General features: G+C 43.3%; 1 protein-coding gene across 3 annotated transcripts in view; it reads right to left on the reverse strand.

The window, feature by feature from the left end:
* Positions 1–20,643, reverse strand: part of ERI3 (ERI1 exoribonuclease family member 3) — a 299,483-nt gene that overhangs the window by 149,544 nt on the left and 129,296 nt on the right. For all 3 annotated transcript variants that reach the window (XM_061632739.1, XM_061632737.1, XM_061632738.1), the window contains exon 6: positions 14,120–14,192. In XM_061632739.1, coding sequence (XP_061488723.1) covers positions 14,120–14,192 — 73 coding nt within the window. The remainder of the gene's footprint in view (positions 1–14,119; positions 14,193–20,643) is intronic.

Genomic DNA, 20,643 nt, shown 5'->3' on the forward strand with positions numbered 1-20,643 from the left:
CGAGGGATGCTCAAAGCAACAAAAAAGCTTTCTTCAGGTATGTCCATAGTAAAAGACATAGAAAAGAAATGGTGGCACAGCTACTCAATGAGGATGGCAAAACGATAACAGATGACAAAGAAAAGGCAGAAGTGCTCAATTCCTAGTTTGGCTCAGTCTTCTCACAAAAAAAATCTATGACCCTCCCAGGAAGCATGAAGTAGAAGGGGCAGGATTGGAGCTTGAGATTGATAGACAAATGGTCAAGGAATACCTAATCACTTTGAACAAGTTCAAATCGGCAGGGCCCGATAAACTGCATCCTAGGGTATTGAAGGAACTGGCTCAAGAACTCTCAGAACCGCTGTATATTATCTTTGCGAAATCATGGAGGACTGGTGAAGTGCCAGATGACTGGAGGAGAGCTAATGTTGTCCCTATCTTCAAAAAGGCAAAAAGGAGGAACCAGGGAACTACAGACCAGTCAGCCTAACATCAATCCCTGGAAAAACTCTGGAGCAGATTATAAAAAAGCAGTCAATCTGTAAGCACCTTGAAAACAATGCAGTGATTACTAGGAGCCAACATGGATTTATGCAGAACAAATCCTGCCAAACTAATCTTATCTCATTTTTTGATTGGGTAACTTTCCTTGTAGACTGTGGGAATGCTGTGGACATAATATAGCTCGACTTCAGCAAAGTTTTTGACAAAGTGCCCTATGATATTCTGATTAGCAAGCTAGCTAAATGTGGGCTGGATGGAACAACTATCAGGTGGATCCACAGTTGGCTCCCGAATCATACTCAAAGAGAGCTTATCAATGGTTCCTTCTCAAACCGGGTGGAAGTAACAAGTGGGGTACCACAGGGCTCGGTCCTGGGTCCAGTGCTCTTCAACATTTTTATTAACGACTTGGATAAGGAGGTACAGAGCATGCTGCTCAAATTTGCAGATGATGCAAAATTAGGGGGCATAGCTAATACCATGGAAGACAGAAACAAAATTCAAAGGGACCTTGATAGGCTGGAGCATTGGGCTGAAAACAACAGAATGAAATTCAACAGGGATAAATGCAAAGTTCTACAATTATGAAAAAGAAACCAAATGCACAATTATAAGATGGAGGATACTTGGCTCAGCAATACGACATGTGAGAAGGATCTTGGAATTGTCGTTGATCACAAGCTGAATAAGAGCCAACAGTGTGCAAAAAAAGGCAAATGCTATATTAGGCTGCATTGACAGAAGTATAGTTTCCAAATCGTATGAAGTATTAGTTCCCCTCTATTCAGCACTGGTTAGGCCTTATCTTGAGTACTGCGTCCAGTTCTGGTCTCCACACTTCAAGAAGGATGCAGACAAACTGGAACAGGTTCAGAGGAGGGCAACAAGGAAGATCAAGGGACTGGAAACCAAGCCCTATAAGGAGAGACTGAAAGAACTGGGCATGTTTAGCCTGGAGAAGAGAAGACTGAGGGGAGATACGATAGCACTCTTCAAATACATGAAAGGTTGTCACACAGAGGAGGGCCGGGATCTCTTCTCGATTGTCCCAGAGTGCAGGACACGGAATAATGGGCTCAAGTTGTAGGAAGCCAGATTTTGACTGGACATCAGGAAAAATGTCCTGTTAGAGCTATATGACAATGGAATCAATTACCTAGAGAGGTAGTGGGCTCTCCGACGCTGGAGGCATTCAAGAGGCAGCTGGACAACCATCTGTCGGGAATGCTTTGATTTGGATTCCTGCATTGCACAGGGGGTTGGACTTGATGGCCTTATAGGCCCCTTCCAACTCTACTATACTATGATTCCTATGATCCTATAATTATTCCATGTCTTGTGAAATAAACAATGTGTAAATTAGGCAAACAATGAGTACATAAGAGTCAGGGTAGGTGCAAAAGTAAGTGAACCCCTGGTTGCATCAGCTCAATTAAAGTTAATAATTAGAATCAAGTGCTTAAGTAACCTGTATGGATGAGTTTAGGAGGCCCCACCTTATAAAAGGATCAGAAACTTTGTGAGTTTGGTCTTCACTATACAGTTGTGTGGAAACATGTCATGCCACGATCAAAAAACATCTCTGAGGACCTCAGAAAAAGTTATTGCTGCTCATCAGTCTAGAAAAGGTTACAAAACAATTTCTAAGGATTTGGGATTCCACTAATCCACTGTCAGACTGATGGTCTACAAATGGAGAAGGTTCAAGACCACAGTCACTCTACCCAGGAGCGGTTGTCCTACCAAAATCTCTCCAAGAACAAAGCAGCACATCATTCAGAAAGTCACAAAGAACCCCAGAGTAACATCCAAGGATCTGCAGGCCACTCTCACCTTAGCTAACCTGAGTGTTCATGACTCAATGATCAAGAAAAGTCTGAGCAAGAATAGTGTTCATGGGTGGATAGCCAAAAGAAAACCACTGCTCCCTAAAAAGAACATTGCTGCCCACCTGAAGTTCACTAAAGATCACATAGATGCTCCCCAGGACTTCTGGAACAATGTTCTCTGGACAGATGTCAAAGGTAGACCATCCTGGTCTCAATGAAAAGTGTTGTGTTTGGCAAAAAACAGTTCAAACAGTAGAACCTCATCCCAACCATCAAGCATGGTGATGGGAATGTAATGGTTTGGGCCTGCTTTGCTGCCTCAGGACCTGGACGCCTTCCCATCATTGACACAACCATGAATTCTGCAATATATCAGAAGATTCTAGAGGAGAATGTCAGGCCATTCATCCGACAGCTGAAAGTGAATCAAAAGTGGATCATGCAACACAACAATGTTCCTAAACATACAAGCAGATATACCTAAGAATGGCTGCGGGAGAAGATATTCTGTATTTTAGAGTGGCCTAGTTAAAGTCCGGACAAAATGTTGTGGCAGGACCTCATGCAAGGAAGCCCTCAAATGGCACTGAGTTGAAGCAGTTCTGTAAGGAGGAATGGGCCAAAATTCCTCAAAACAGATGTGAGAAACTGACCAACAGTTACAGGAAACACTTACTTGAAGTCATTGCTTCCTGGAAGGTTCACATACTCTTTCACACATGGATACTGACTGTTGAATCAGTTGTGGATACATAAAAGTTGAAAACACATCATGTTTGTGTGCAGGCTATCTATTTTTCTTTATCTAGGGTTATGAGGCTAGATTAAGATATATTAACATTTTAGGTGGGAAATATGTGACAATCCAAAGGGGTTCACAAACTTTTTTTGCCACTTCATAAGAACAAAAGAACATAAGAACAGCCCTGCTGGATTAGGCCAGTGGCCCATCTAGTCCAGTATCCTGTTCTCACAGTGGCCAATCAGATGCCCATGGGAAGCCCGCAAGCGGGACCTGAGTGCAAGAGCACTTTCCCCCCTGAAGTTTTCAGCAATTGGTATTCATAAACATACCACCTCCACCTACAGAGGCAGAGCATAGCCATCAGGGCTAGTAGACACTGATACCATTATTCTCCATTAATTTGTCTAATCTTCTTTTAAAGCCATCCAAGTTAGTGGCAATCACTGCCTCTTGTGATAGCAAATTCCATAGTTTAACTATGTGCTGCTTGGAGAAGTACTTTCTGTTGTCTGTCCTGAATCTTCCAACATTGAACAATGTTCAACATCAGCTTCATTGAACGTCCATGAGTTCTAGTGTTATGAGGGAGAAAAACTCTCTATCCACTTTTTCCATGCCTTTTTATGCCATGCATAATTTTATATACTTCTATCATGTCACCTGTGACTCGCCTTTTCACTAAACTAAAAAGCCCAAATGCTGCAACCTTTCCTCATAGGGGAGATGCTCCATCCCCTTGATCTTTCTGGTTGCCCTTTTCTGAACCTTTTCCAAATCTACAATATCCTTTTTGAGGTGAGGCGACCAGAACTGTACACAGTATTCCAAATGCAGCCTCAGCATAGATTTATACAACAGCATTATAATATCAGCAGTTTTATTTTCAATATTTTTCCTAATCATCTCTAGCATGGAATTTGCCTTTTTCACAGCTGCTGCACACTGGATTTAAATCTTCATGGAGCTATCCACTACGACCTCAACATCTTAATTCCTGGTCAGTCGCTGCCAGTTCAGACCCCATGAGCATATATGTGAAATTAAGATTTTTTTACTTCAATATGCATTTTACACTTGTTTACATTGAATTTCATTTGCCATTTTACCGCCCATTCATTCAGTTTGGAGAGGTCCGTTGGAGCTCTTCGCAGTCCCTTTTTGTTTTGACAACCCTGAACAATTTAGTACCATCAGTAAACTTGGCCACCTCACTGCTCTAGATCATTTATGAATGTTAAGAAGCACAGATCCCAAAACTGATCCTTCGGGCGCTATCCATTTATTCCTACTCTCTGCTTCCTGCTACTTACCCAGTTCCAGATCCACAAGAGGCCCTCTCCTCTTATTCCATGACTGGTAAGCTTACTCAGTAGTCCTTGGTGAGGTACCTTGCTGAAAGCTTTTTGAAAGTTGGAGGGCACTATGCCCACTGGATCATCTCTATCTATAAGCCTGTTGACACTTTCAAAGAATTCTAATAGCCTAGTGAGACAGGACTTTTCCTTGCAGAAGCTGTGCTGGCTCTTCTTCAGCAGGACTTGTTCTTGGTTGATTTGCCTTTAAAAATACTTTCTACCAGTTTTCCCAGGACAGACATTATGCCAACCAGCCTGTAATTTCTGGGATCCCCTCCCCCAATACTTTTTTAAAGATTGGTGTTGACTACTTTCCAGTCCTCAGGTATGGAGGTGGATCTAAGGGACAAGTTACATATTTTTGTTAGGAGGTCAGCAATTTCATATTTAAGTCCTTTAAGAATTCTCAGATGGATGCATCTGGACCCGGCGATTTATCAGTTTTTGTTTTGTCTATTAAGCCTAATACTTCACATATGAATCTCAGTGGCAAGACATCACATAATACCACCCATGAAGAGGCTTATTGTTTATTTGGCAATATCCCAGCCAATTCCATCTCTACACTGCAACATATCTGTAGAAGGTCTAAACAAAATTTCAGTAATTGTCAAAAAGGGGTCTAAACTCACATGTCCCTTCATTGTGCAGCAGCATTCAGGCAAGTATAGCAGGCAGAGGTCTACATTATGCAATTAGCCTATGAAGCAGCACATCAACCATTGCAGACAAGACCAGATGGCAACTAGCAGGACTGTAAGCACAGAGAACAAATGCTGAGGCATGGTAACAGATAATGAGGGGGGGCACTGTGGAAAGCTTAACTAGAAAGTTGGGAGCTCAGATCATGATATACATCTTACAGATTTGCACAGCTCACATCAGAGCAAAACTTCAGGCTGGGTCAGGCCAGGCCAGAGCTGCAACTGGAGATGTATGGCTGTGAGGGGCTGGGCTGTTTTGGGCCAGATCAAGATGAAAGCCACTCTGCATGGCACTGCACCATGAACATGAATGTGACTAACTAGGAATTTGCTTTCCCCAGTGTTAATAACCACACTAAGTTTATTTGGGGAATCCCCTTTTCTTTCTAAATCCAAATAGCCAATTTAAATATGACTCTAGGATATTGTGAGCAGAAGCTAAACTCTCATATTTACATTTAACCAAGTTTTAATCTCTCTCTCTCAGCTAGGCTAAAGTTTAGAAGTTCCAGGTTCAAATTTCACCTCACCCATGGATTTCCTAGATAGTCTTGATCAAGCCACTCTTCCTCAGTTTCAGTGCCCCCACCATCAGCAACATAGGAATAATACTTACCTACATTACTGACATATTAGTAATATCTTACTGAAATATTAGTAATACTAATTATTAAAAAACCAACAGCACTAAAAGATCTAAGGTAAACAGCAGCTACTCACTTATGAATCCTCACAGAAGCTTAACCAATCTAGCCTATAATTCAACACATTAGATATTTAAGCAGTAGAGACTGTTGCAAATTCTACATTCTCTCGCCATTCCTAGGACAATTACCAATAAACACTGGGATTTGGATTTCAAAGCTCACTTTCCCCATTACAATTCCAACATTTATTTGTAAATGTGCATTTACACACCCAAGTTAAGGGGCCCTAGAACCAAGTGCAGAGAATGCTGCAACAGGATAGAGAAGACTTTAAGGCCTTTCCTGGATGTCCTTTCCATCTCCAATGACTATCCACTAGCTTTCTCCCTTTGATTTAAGAGTTCCTCTCGTGGCCCTGACAGTAAGGTATTTCTGTCCCACAGATTATAACTCACTCTGGGCTATTATTCTACTCCCAAGTCCTGGCCCTGCTGCATTTAGTCCAAACATAATATCCTTCATGCATATATTATCTGTCTCCCTATTATCTGGAATCATTTCGGAATTAAATTTCAGTCCTGCAATATTGGCTCGAAGAGCGGCTCGCTTTATGGGCTAGTCAAAGGTTAGAATACCAATCAAAATAACACTGCCGATGCAGCGAGACATTTTAATATTCCAAAACCCGGTAATTGTAAAAGGACATAATATTTTTTCCCTGATTACCCCAAAGGCAACACATGTTAACAAGGCAAGGGAGAGAGTGAAAGGATTTCCAGAGTTCAAGACAGCTGTGTGACAGATTTAAAGGCAAAGCGGTAGAAAGCTGGCCCAATACAGCCTTCCTAGGAGGGAGGGAGGAAAGCACAACTGCCCCTCTGTGCCCAGTATCCCTCTCTGTCTGCGATTGGCTAGTTACCAGTATCCTTTGAGCTATCACATGACTGACAAGCAGATCTCCAGTGCTTTGGAAAGCTGCTGGGTTGAAGGGATAGTCATTATATAACAACCCACAAAATGGCACACTGAATTAACTGAGAAATACCAACTCACATCTAGGAAGCAATGGAAGTTAGAGCGATCAGGGCATGAGTGAAAATCCCTATGCTTAGCAATTTGCCCTGCATACATTAGTTACTTTCATTATCTGGGTCATTTTTGCCCTGCAGTAAATTTATGTGAACCTAATGTCAACCCTTATTGACCAGACAAATGATCCACCTACCTCTATATCCCATCACTGACAAAAGCCATATAAAGATGCTTGAGGAAATATATAGCAGTAGTCCATTCTTAGCCATCCACTCCCAATCACCACAGTTTTAAATTTTAGAGACATCCTAAATATTAGAATAGATGCCCTGAGCATGCTAATAAAGAGCTATTGATATTCTTATCTTCCATTCATTCATCTAAGGAATTTTATTATTATTGCCCAACAGTACTGATAGCAGAGAGTTCCACAAATAAACTGAGGGTTGTGTGAAAATAGTTTATGTGCTTGTTTTAAACCTGCTGCTTGTTAATTTCATTGGAGGTTCACTGGTTGCAGCAACTACTTGCAAGGGCAAAAGTCTGTTTCTTGGTTACTTTTTCTACACTCATGATTTTATATACTCAGAGAAGTAATAGATAAGAGTGGATATTACTGCATAGTCCTGATCTTTAACTCTTCCCCTTATGCAAGATACTGCATACCTCTAATCATTTTTATTGCTCTTCTTTGGGCAGAATCCAGTGTTCTGTTTGTGCAACAGGACTTCCCCATTCTCCCAATGCCCATCCCCAAAATCTACTCCAGAGCGTCCCCCACCTTCTGGAACAGATTGTGAGGGTACGTGGAGGTCTGTAGTAAGTAGGATTTGATTACTGTTCTGCTCACACATGGACAGCATTGGATGCAAGTCCACAAGTGCTAAAAATGCATTTGATAATATGCTTGGTACTAAAATTGAAATTGGCATCATCATCATGTGACATACCAGATGGACTCTGGGCCACCAACCTCATTGGCTAATGCACCCATACGCTCACAGATATGCACATACACAATTACACATATACCCATACAGTTTATGAGGTATAATGCATGTAGCATCGCATCCTTGCTTTCTCCTTTCTGCCACTCTGGATCCAAAGGCACAGTTTGCCCAAGACTAGAATAAAAGCAACTTTATTTTGTTTGCATGAGAACATCCCTTGGGCTCCCTGGAAGTCTTAATCAAAGTTACTTTATTTCTGCAGCTTAAGGAGCTGCACCTTCTTGTTTGACAATTACTGCTACTAATTGTTCATATAGTGCCATCAATCGTTCATATAGTGCTTTGCAGGATGCCTGGCTTTTTGCGGGTCTTGAGATGTGCCTGGGAGAGAGGACTCAGAGCCAAGTGGGGAGACTTGAGGGGCCCCCAATTAATGTAGTGACAGGTCGAGGGAGATACAGCGTTGTGAGGAGGACTTGCCAGGTAAGGGGAACGCGGCCCAGGCAGTTAACAACTGTGCCTTGTCCCGGTTCCCCTCACACCTGCAGGTTTGTTGGTTGCCCCATCAGCCAGCTCTCAGACCTCCGGATGCTGCTCCTAAATGCCAGATCAGTGCATAATAAGATCTCCCTCATTCATGATTTAATTGTGGATGAGGCAGCCGATCTGGCATGTATAACTGAGACCTGGGAGGGTGAGCAGGGAGGAGTCAGTCTCTCCCAGCTATGTCCGCCCGGGTACCTGGTTCAGCATCAGGGTACACGTGAGGGTCGGGGAAGGGGGGTTGCTGTGGTCTATAGGAGCTCCATCTCCCTCTGCAAGTACCCTGTCCATGTGACTACTGGTTGGGAGTATTTGCACCTTGTGTTGGGTCAGCGGGACAGACTGGGGATTCTGTTGGTGTACTGCCCACCCCGCTGCCCAACAGACTCCCTAGCTGAGCTGATGGAGGTGGTCTCGGGTGTACTGTTGAGATCCCCCAGACTGTTGGTTCTGGGGAATGTCAACATCCATGCCGAGGCCACCTTATCCGGGGCGGCTCAGGATTTCATGCTCTCCATGACAACTATGGGACTGTCCCAATATGCCATTGGCCCAACACATAGTAGGGCATATGCTAGACTTGGTCTTTGCAACTGGACATGGAGATGGTGATCTGAATCTGAGGGGCCTTACATCAGTCCCTCTGTCATGGACAGATCACTGCTTGCTGAAGTTTAGCCTTACAGCGGCTTTTCCCCTCTGCAAGGGTGGGAGACCTATTAAGTTGGTCCGCCCTCAGAGACTAATGGATCCGGATAGTTTCCAAAGGGCTCTGGGGAGTTTTCCGGCTGATAGGGCTGGTGCTCCTGTTGAAACCCTGGTTGAACTGTGGAATACAGAAATGACTCGGGCGGTTGACATGATTGCTCCTGAGCACCCTCTCCTGTGTAGAGCTTGTACAGCTCCATGGTATACCCCAGAGCTGAGAGCGATGAAACAATACAGGAGACGGCTTGAGTGCAGATGGAGACGAACTCCTGGTGGATGCAATTACACATTGGTACACATTGGTTAAGTGCCTATGGTAAGCTGTATTTAGGGGCAGTGAGGGCAGCAAAAAAACAATATTTTGCTGCCACTATCAAATTATCAATCTGCCGCCCAGCGGAGCTCTTCAGAATTGTCTGGGGGCTGTTACACGCTGGCCCCAAGGACATGGTAGAACCATCTGAGGCCCACTGAAATGAATTTGCTAGCACTTCCAGGATAAAATCTTTAGCATATGACAGGACTTAGACTCCAGTGTTATAGCAGGTGAATCAAGCGAGGTATCCAGAGCACAGCCCTGTCCCGATTTCTTGGATGAGTTTCAATTGGTACAGCTTGAGGATGTTGACAAGGTACTTGGACAGGTTCGTGCAACCACTTCTGTGCTGGATCCTTGCCCTTCTTGGCTAATAAAAGCTAGCAGGGATGGAACAGCCGGCTGGGCCAGGGAAGTGATTAATGCCTCACTGAGAGAGGGAGTGGTCCCTGGCTGCCTGAAAGAGGCGGTAGTGAGACCACTCCTGAAGAGACCCTTCCTGAACTGAGAAAATCTTAATAACTATAGGCCGGTAGCAAGTGTTCCATTCCTGGGCAAGGTCCTTGGGCCAGCTCCAGACACTATTGGATGAGACCGATTATCTGGATCCATTTCAGTTGGGTTTCAGGCCTGGTTTTGGCACGGAAACAGCCTTGGTCGCCCTATATGATGACCTCTGTCGGGAGAGAGACAGGGGGAGTGTGACTCTGTTGATTCTCCTTGATCTCTCAGCGGCTTTCGATACCATCAACCATGGTATCCTTCTGGGAAGACTGGCTGAGTTGGGAGTTGGAGGGACTGCATGGTGGTGGTTCCGCTCTAACTTAGCGGGTCAGCTCCAGAAGGTGGTGCTTGGGGAACATTGCTCGGCACCCTGGACTCTCCAGTATGGGGTTCCGCAGGGGTCAGTTCTGTCCCCCATGCTGTTCAACATCTACATGAAACCGTTGGGTGTAGTCATCCGGAGCTTTGAAGTGTGTTGCCATCAGTATGCTGATGACACGCAGCTCTATTTCTCCTTTTCATCTTCTTCGGGTGCCTGGCTGATGTGCTGAACTGCTGCCTGGCTGCGACAATGGACTGGATAAGGGTTAATAAACTGAGTGTCAATCCAGACAAGACTGAGATGCTACTAGTGGGTGGTTGTTCTGACCAAAGTGTGGATGTCCAACCTGTCTTGGATGGAGTTGCACTCCCCCTGAAGGAGCAGGTTCGTAGCTTGGGGGTTCTCCTAGAACCATCTCTGTCACTTGAGGCTCAAGTAGCCTCGGTGTCACGGAGTGCCTTCTACCAACTTCGGTTGGTGGCCCAGCTTCGCCCCTATCTGGACAGGGATAACCTGGCTTCAGTTGTCCATGCTCCGGTAACCTCCAAGTTAGATTACTGTAATGCGTTCTACATGGGGCTGCCTTTGAAGACGGTTCAGAAACTGCAGCTTGTGCAAAATGCAGCGGCCAGATTGGTAACAGGGACCAGACGGTCTGAACATATAAAACCGATTCTGGTCCACATGCATTGGCTGCCTGTATGTTTCCGAACTCAATTCAAGGTGCTGGTTTTAACCTATAAAGCTTTACACGGCTTAGGACCACAATACCTGATGGAACTCCTCTCCCGACACGAACCCACTCATACACTACACTCAACATCCAAGGCCCTCCTCTGGGGGCCTACTCTGAGGGAAGCTCGTAGGATGGCAACAAGGGAGAGGGCCTTCTCAGTGGTAGCCCCCAAATTATGGAATGATCTTTGTGACGAGGTACACCTGGCGCCAACACTGTTATCTTTTCAGCGCCAGGTCAAGACTTTTCTCTTCTCTCAGGCATTTTAGCATGTGTTTTTAAATTGCTTTTTAAAAAATGTGTTTTTAAATTTGCATATTTGTTTTTAATGTTTTTAATTGTTGTAAACCGCCCAGAGAGCTTTGGCTATGGGGCGGTATACAAATGCAATAAATAAATACATAAATAAAAAATCAATGCTCAAGGCACTTTCCAGATCAAAGTGAGAGAGATTGATCCCTGTTCTAAAGGGTTTGCAGATTCACTGGTAAAGGACAGCTGTACAGATGCACAACACCCATCTCCATGAGTGGAAAGGCACTCTGGAGCACACAGCAGCACAAGCAGGGTTACTGTTACCATGGCTGTTGCTCCTCAGTGTTTGGAGTGAGCACTGCAAGTTAGCTGGTAAACATACTTACAGGAAGTTAGCCCAAAGTGCTTTTGACCAGTTTACATTGTCATACTTTCACTGGGCAATGAAAGGAGCTCAAAGTGATGAGTGAGGGAGATCTACCAATCTGAGCAAGCATAGTTTCTTTCTGGAGAAGGCAAGGCTGCTTCTGAGGAGGCTGTTGTGGGAATAGCTTGGACAGTGATTGATGCCATCCTCAGAACAGGTGTGCTTGTTGAAGGTGGCCTTGCTAGTAAACACACCTATCCTGATATTCCAGGAGTGGATTATTAGATCTGCTTACCACTGTCTTGAATCATCTGTCTTGGCTGCTGATTCTTGTCTGTAACACTGATGCTGATGTCCATAGTGCGCTTAAGGGGGACACTTCTGTCCAGGAGGATAGTGGTTAGTATATCATATAACAACATGACATATGGTTCTGCCCCAGAGCGCTTATTGTGATTTGCTTTTTTTAAAAAAATGTAAGAGTGTTCATCTTCTCTCAACTCTGGTGTGCTCAACAACAGAACCCCCTAACGTCCATCTTTTTGGAGAGCCAGTTAAATATCACCTCACTGCAGTACACAATCTGCAAGCCAAGAGTCACAAGCTAACTTCAAGCCGTGCTTTCAGATTGTGTTTTTGCTGGCAATAGACAAACGGTAAGTTAGTTGACTGGGGCACTTCAAAGTTTTTCTTTAAAAAAAAAAAGGACCATGAGTTAGCATTGCACCCAAACACAGCTCTGTCTTAGGCATGAAACAACATTAATTTTAGAAACTAAAGGGTCTGATAGCAATTGCCCGGTATTAAGGAACCAACGTTATTCCTAGAGTGTTGTGAGAAATTTTTTACATAGGGTTTGAGATTTTTCAAGCATGAGGCTAAACAAATACTCTTCTCTCTTGGCAGTCAGGAAAATGCATAGGCTGAGCACACAGACCAATCCTGCTCTTCTCACATCGTGCAGAACAAGTGAGCTTCTGTTTCCTTCTGACAAAGCCTAGCATGGGTCAACACACTTGATAAGAGAATGAGTGGTTTTCTAAGTGATATTAACCCTGATCTTTGCTGTTTTATCTACATGAGCCCTGGTCTCTACTGTTCTACTGACCCTCTGTCCTGGGTTTTGGGCTGCTCCCATTCCTGTGATACTGAAACATAATGAATTCTGATCAAACATCCACACCATGAAGCTATTCCCTGAAAGAGACATAAAGTTTCCCTCTGCCTGCATGTCAAAATGGATTGTATGTAACAAAAAAACCCAGACTTCTAATGGGCTGAACCTGATAGCCCAAAATGATAGCAAAAAAGACAATGTACTGTACCTCCTGCCCTTGAGACAACACAGCCAAGGGTTTTAGTCAGCTGATATCAAACATCACCAAGCTGAGCGATTTGACTTTTTTGTATGACCATCATCCCGCTGGTTATATCACTCCTATCCATTCACCAGAAGTTTAGTGAACTTCAAATAGTGTTCATTAATGGTCACTGAACTGAACAATGCCCCAAATGTGCTTTCAGATTACATTTGCAAAAGCCTGGCAATAAGCCAGGAGATTTGCTCCGACAGCAGGGAACTCATGTCAAGTTCAGTGAGGAACATGCTGCTAGCCTCTCCCTCATTACATTCATGCCCTACCTTGATTTGAAAGAACAGATCATGCTAATTTTTGTTTCTATTGCTGTTCAGAATGCTTCTCTTGCTTTCACTTTTTAAAAAATGGACAAAACAAAATGGAAAAATGCAAATTATACATGTATTTCATTAAGCAAGCTCCTACATGAAAGATTTGAAAATGCAAAACTGCTGTATTCAGTAACACCCTGAGTACAGCACTAAGTTTTGCCTTCTTGCACCAACAGCCAATATCTACTTCCTAACTACATTCTTATTAATACAGAGGGGTTGGGAGAGGAGGCTTTCCATATATGCAATTCTCTTATATACCGGGGGGGGGGTCTCTAAAAAAGTGCAAGATACCTGAGTAGATAATCCATTAAGTTTGAATGAAGAAGGGAGGTATCTATGCATATTGCTCTAGTGGTCATACTACTAAGCAGTCAAAAGTCACATGGTTGGGGGGGTTGGAGGGTGTTATTTTTTTAAAAAAAGGTGTGCATAAAACAAATGGCCATAAGCAGGCTTTATATATATCTATATCTATATAGATATATAGATATGTATATATATATATTTCCCCCCCAAAGGCCTTCAGCACTGAGAAACAGCTGGTTAATATTCACCTAGGGGGGAGGGGACTTAGAAACCAGGGTGGGGGTGGAGCAGCCTCTGATATGCTCCAGTTGACCCAGCCTTTCCCAGACAGATGCTGAGTTATTATGCATAGAGGTGCTATGTTAGGGTGGCCACAATGGGATTCTCCTCAGCTGCAAACCACATTCCATCAAGTACAGTAAGACTCTATTAGGGGAGATACAATAGGAACTTCGCTTCACCCAGCCTCTGAGAAAATAACTCCTCATTTCAATGCAAAACAGCAGCGCTTATTAAATACCTCCTTGAAGGAGCAGAGGAAGGGAGAATAGGAGAAGGGGAAATGAAGAGGCAGCCAGGTGGTGGGGGTGGTGGGGAAAGAGAGATTTTCAATGAAAGTACCTTTTTGAGATTAATCCACTGTTTGAAGTAATCAGCAACTGGAAGCCCTAAGTATTGGCATTGTCCAGGTAACCTGTAAGAGAGGAGAAAGAACAGGTTGGATTCCATGAGAGGAGCCTGACATCACAAAACCAGCTTTATTAAACACTTCTGGTTTTGAGAAAGAGGACAGAATGAAGTGCTCTAGCCTGATTTCAGAAGGATCCCATGCATTTGATAGAGGCCACTCAAAACACAGGAGCCCAACCCAAATCCCTAGGTTGGAATGACTAGACAACAGCCATTGTACATTCAGAATGACAGATATTTTCACTGAGGTCTTAGTAGTTGCCAATATGTCTCCAAAACTGCTTTTATTTATTTATTTATTTATTTATTTATTTATTTACATATTTATAATCCACACTTTCATCAGAATGTATCAAGGTCGGAATACGATATTTAAAATAAAATCAGTAAAAACAACCATAAAAACATCATTAAAAACATCAATAGATACATATGGGTTAAAAGGGGGAAATTCAAATTGCAAAGGCCTGTCTAAACAGTATAGTTTTCAAAAGATGTCTGAATGAAGTGTGAGATGGTTCCTGCTGAATTTCTACCGGTAGGGAGTTCTACAGGGCAGAGCCTGCCACACTAAAAGCTCAGTCCCCAGAGAAGGCAAACTACACCTCACGGGCATGGGAAAAGGATCCCATGAAAAGATCTCAGTGATCGAGATGGCGCATAAGGAATCAGATGAACCTTAAGATACTTTGGACCCAAGTTGTTTAGGGCATTGTGAACTAACACAAATACCTTGCACCTGGCCTGACAGCAAATTGGCAACCAGTGTACCTTTCTCAGCAGCTAAGTGACATGTTGCCAATAATCTGCCCCTGAGAGTAGTCTGACTGCTGCATTCTGCACTAGCTGAAGCCTTGGGACCAGATACAAGGGTAGCACCACATAAAGCGCATTACAGTAATCAAATCTTGAGGTTACCAGTGTGTGGAACACTATGGTCAGGCTCTTATAGTCCAGGAACAATCACAGGTGGCATATTACCCGAAACTGGTAAAAAGTACTCCTGGTCACAGAGGTGACTTGGGTCTCTAGTGACAAAGATGAATCATGGAGTACCACCAGATTATTTACCTGCTCCTTCAATGGGAGTGCAGCCATGTCCAAAATAGACAATTGACCTATCTCCTGGACATGGGAACCGCCCACACAAAAGGCCTCCGTCTTTACAGGATTCAGGCTCGGTTTATTGACCCTCATCCAGTCCACCACTACGTCTAGGCACTGATCCAGGACTTGCACAGGTGTTCCCGACTCAGATGCAATGGAGAAACAGAATTGGGTATCATCAGCATACTGATGACACCTTGCTCCAAAACTCCTAATGACCGCTCCCAATAGCTTCATGTAGAGGTTGAATAGCATTGGGGACAGAATACTGTCCTGGGGCACCCATAACGTAAACACCAGGGGACTGACGAGCACTCTCCCAATGTTACTCTCTGGCCACAACCCTGTCCCAAATCCACGCCTGAACCCAGACTGGCATGGACTCAAATAATCAGTCTCATCCAGGAATGTCTGCAGTTGTTCCACCACAACTCTCTCAATCAACCCTCCCAGAAGGGGTGTGCGTGTGTGATAGTTGTTACAGTCCATTGGGTCAAATTATGCCAGTGTTTGCAGCTAGACCCAAAGATGCCAAGATTACAATCAGATTATCAGAACTAGGCACACAGTGCAGGTGCTAAATAACCAGGACATACCTAAGAGACCATAAGCCATCTTCCCATTTCTATACTGCTATAAAAATAGTCACCCGAAGCAAGAGAGTTACCAATACACCAGCAAAAGGGTAGGATACTAAGGCACAGGATCTACAGAATAGCCTTGCAATCTCTCCGATAGAAAGAACTTGTGTTCCCAGTCAGCAGCCATGCCATAAGCTCCCCACCCCACCCCCCCTACTACGGGAAGGGCAAAGCATGGGCATTGTGTCCATTATCATGGACTGTAGATTAATTTATCCCCAATCAATTTGATTGATATAGGGTAGTTAACAGGTCATAATGCTTATTAATGCTTTGCTAAAGATTTTTAGAGATGTCCTGAATACTGGATTGGGTATGAGTTACGCGAACATAGGAAAGACCAAAAATTAATTAAATAAGTGATTAATAGATCCATTTACACATAATTACTGCAATCCAAGCAATTAGAAATGCAAATCAGGCATGCACTTTGCACCCAGCACTTTGTTGTAAACTGTGTTCCTTGAGCTGAGCTCCTACAAAGAGAGAAAAGGTTGGGCAGGGGAAAGCAATGTTGGGTTCCTGGTGTCGTTAGTGCTGTACCAAAGGGAGCACAACTCAATGGTTCTAGAAACAAGACTTTCACCTACCACCTGCAGCTAGACCTCAGTAACATCTTCCCATGAACAAATCCTATGTTATGCTTGGATATAAACATAGGTTCTGAAGCAAACTGCTCCCAAACAAGAGTTTTGTAAGGATCCAAATTATCCTTATCTTGAAGAAGACAACATAGTTTTACTCCTATTGTCTTTCCAAACCTTTCCAAATCAAAATGCTGACAATATCATGAGTTTAATAACTTAATCAACTTCTAAACTCATACATCTCAATCCAGGTTACACTTGGAAGTACATTTTCAAAATTTAAAGAATCAACTTCAAGAACTGCTTCCAAACATATAGCGCAGGCATAAAGGTCATCCGGAGGAGGGAGGGAGTACAGAAATAGTTCTCACAACAGAAGAATATAAGAAGGATGGTCCCCTAAGACTCTGTATTGACACCAATACTTTTTAACTTGTACAAAAGTGATCTGGACTTAGAGGTGAGCAATGAAGGGATGAGGTTTTCTTATAATGACACCAACATTATTCAGAGTGGTAAAAAAAAAAAGTTTTGCAAAGAGCTCCAAAAAGATGCTCTTCAAACTGAGTGAATGGGTAAGAGAATGACAAATGCTGTTCAATATCTAAGTATGTAAAAAGTGATACACATTGGGGAGAAAATCTAACTTCACATATACGTAGTGTGAGCTGGCAGTGACTGACCAAGAAAGGAACCTTGAGAGTCATTAAGATGTCAACTCAGTGTGTGACAGCTGTGAAAATGGCAGATTCCATGCTAGGGATCATTAGGAAAAGGACTGAAAAATAAAACTGCTAACATCATAATGCCTTTATAATAATGCCCACCTTTGTAATACTGTCTACAGTTCTGGTTGCCACATCTCAAAAAAGGATGTCGTAGAAGCAGAAAAGGTGCAGAAAAAAGCTATTAAAATAATATGGCAGCTGGAGAAACTCTCTTAAGAGGAAAGGTTTCATTTGGAGCATTCCGGTTTTTAAAAAGTGATGGGGGGGTGGGGAAATATGACACAGGATTAATACAGGTGTGAGAAACTTTTCATCCTCCAGATGCTGCTGAACTACAACTCCCAAAGGCCAGAGATGATGGGAGTTATAGTTCAGCAACATATGAAGGGCCAAAGGTTCCCCACACCTGGTTTAATGCATGGTGTGGAAAAAGTGGAGAGAAGGAAATTTATTTCCCTACTTTATAGTACTAGAACTTCATGCAATTAAGCTGAATAGTAGGAGATTCTCACACTACATAGTTAAGTTTAGAATTCACTACCAAAAGCTGTAATGATGGCAACCAAATATGAAAGTTCAAAAGGAGATTAAACAAATGTGTGAAGGACAAGGCTACCAACGACAACTGTGACCACCAGTTGATGAGGGCTGATGACAAAGTACGGGTCTTGCCCTCATGTCCTTTTTGCAGGTTTCCTACAGCATTTGGCTGGCATTGTGGGAAATGTTGACTAGACAGGACTCTTCTTATCGTCATCACTTTTGTAATAATAAAAGAATTACACAGATATATCCAACCCAAAGACGAGCATACAAGCTCCTACTGGGAGAAAGGGTAGGATATAAATCTAATAAATAAATTAAATAAATAAATAAGCTGCTCTTTATGGTCTCTACTATGATTTGCATTGGTAGGAACAGCTTCTCTCTTGAGGTCTGGGTGGCTTAAAGCAGGGGTGGGGAACTTCCAGCCCATGGGCCAAAACCTGGCCCACCAGTCCTCCCCATTTGGCCCATGAGGCTGCTCTGGGAAGCCCAACCCCCATCAAACATGACATCAGGTGCAAGGTGGGTAAGGATGGGGTTTCAAAGGAACAACTGTGAGCTTGAAGTGCAATCCCAATTGTTCCTTTCCTGGAGCAAGGCATTCTTCCCAAGGTTTCCATTCAGCCGAAACAGCTTCTTCCTCCCAGCACTGCTCTTTAAAGCTGCCTCATGTGGCTCCTTTCCACTTCCAACATCAGGGATGGAACGGAGAAGCGCAGGAAGGCTCACAACAGGGAAAGGATTTTGACAGGTGGATGGAGCAACCCATCTAGCAGTGATGTCATGGGACTGACAGATTGGTTGCCCTGCCCACCTGTTTTAAGTTGGTCTGCAGGACATAACCAGAAAAAAATCTGGTCCCCAGAGCCAAAAAGCTTCCCCACTACTGGCTTAAAGGACAGGTTTCATTTGCCACCATAGCTACTGTGTATTCTGCATTTTCTCATTATGTTATGCAGTACAAAAAAAGCTCAGATACAATCTGAATTTTATATATTCTGCTGGCCATGGAGGAGCCTTCTTATATTTCACCAGGCATTATCTATGCACTTTTTCTTTCACTCACACCTAGTTTAATTTTCCTCTAACAGTCATAAGACTGAGAAACTAAAATTTAAAAACTGAGTAACTCCCATACTCTGGGAAATTGTAGCCCAGCATTATGTGAGGGAAGGGCAGTCCTGCCAGTCTGAAGGGCTACAAGAGAGGAATGATATGCAAATTGAGACAAGATCATGTGGCTCTCTTTTCTCCTCTGAAGCCAACTCTCCTTTCTTTCAACCAGGAAAGAAGAGCCCAGCTTGCTGGTGATAAACAGCCATCCTTTGGTTATCACTTTCCTTAAGTTGAGGAGAGGCAGCTAGTGATGGATGGGCAGGAATTCGGTTATCAGGCAGGGCTGTCAGCCAGAGTTGCAGATAGCACACACACATTTAGCAGGGCATCATTATGCAATGGCATGGAGCTAAAATATGGCCAAGGGTATTGAAAGAATGAAAGAACAGGATTTAGAAAAAAAAACAGCAAATTGAGCAACAATAAAGGAGCGCAAGGCGAGGACGTTATCGTCCTAGTGACACCTTTTATCTCAGTCTGGTTAGCGAGAGAAGGGCACAAATTGGTCCTTCCTCCACCATTGTATCCTCTTGTACAAACAGAGGCAGATAAAATGTGTCACCAGTGTGATAGCATATCAATTTAACCCTAATTATCCAGGGGGTCACGCTAAGAAATAAGGGTTTCTCATTTCAACAGGTCCCTTGGTTCTGCTATGGAGGAGCCACATTAATAACACAGGGGGAAAGGGGGGCCAACAAGAAAGGGAGCGAGTCTGTAATTGAATTCAGTCACTCAGGTGGTCCTAGTGTATAAAAAATTAATGTGCAAGTCTCCCAACTAATCAGAGGCGGTTAATGTCCATCTGCTTCTGGGTTCAGAATGTCAGAAGCCCAAGAAAATAAGGCCATTTCCTACATACTGGATTCACTGATACCGAACTGGCTTTTTTAAGAGCTTCCACCTTTGGAAAAGATGCGGAGAACATTCAATCTTGATATTTATAGACCCAGTCAGATGCATCAAAAGAACCTCATATGCTGTCATGTTCTGAAGATATATAGAAAGCATTGTCACCACTGGTTCAGTAAAGGCCTTTCCACATGAATGGTAGACGGAAGGGAGGTCTCAGAGGTGGTCAGACAAAAGGTGCAACACTGAGGACTGCCTCTCCTTGGTTTAAAACTATGTCTTTGGACAAAATTGCATCCTGTTCTAATTTTCTTTAATCTAAAATATCTACATGCTGCCCTATAACCATGCAATAAACCAAAAGACACTTGTAGGAAAGCTATGCAGCTGATCCACTGTCTACTATCTTTGTGAAATCGTGGAGGATGAGTGAAGTGCTGGATGACTGGAGGAGGGCTAATGTTGTCCCTATCTTCAAAAAGGGCAAAAGGGAGGAACCTGGGAACTAAAGACCAGTCAACCTGACATCAATCCCTGGGAAAATTCTGGAACAGATTATAAAGCCGTCAGTCTGTAAGCCGCTTGAAAACAATGCAGTGATTACTAGAAGCCAACATGGATTTATCAAGAACAAATCCTGCCAAACTAATCTTACCTCATTTTTTGATCAGGTTACCTCCCTGGTAGAATGTGGGAATGCTGTGAACATAATATATATCTTGACTTCAGCAAAACCTTTGACAAAGTGCCCCATGATAGTCTGATTAGCAAGCTAGCTAAATGTAGGCTGAATGGAACAACTATCAGGTGGATCCAAAGTTGGCTACAGAATCGTACTCAAAGAGTGCTCATCAATGGTTCCTTCTCAAACTGGAGGA

The sequence above is a fragment of the Rhineura floridana genome, chromosome 6 (assembly GCF_030035675.1).
Source record: "Rhineura floridana isolate rRhiFlo1 chromosome 6, rRhiFlo1.hap2, whole genome shotgun sequence".
In the NCBI taxonomy this organism is placed as follows: Eukaryota; Metazoa; Chordata; class Lepidosauria; order Squamata; family Rhineuridae; genus Rhineura; species Rhineura floridana.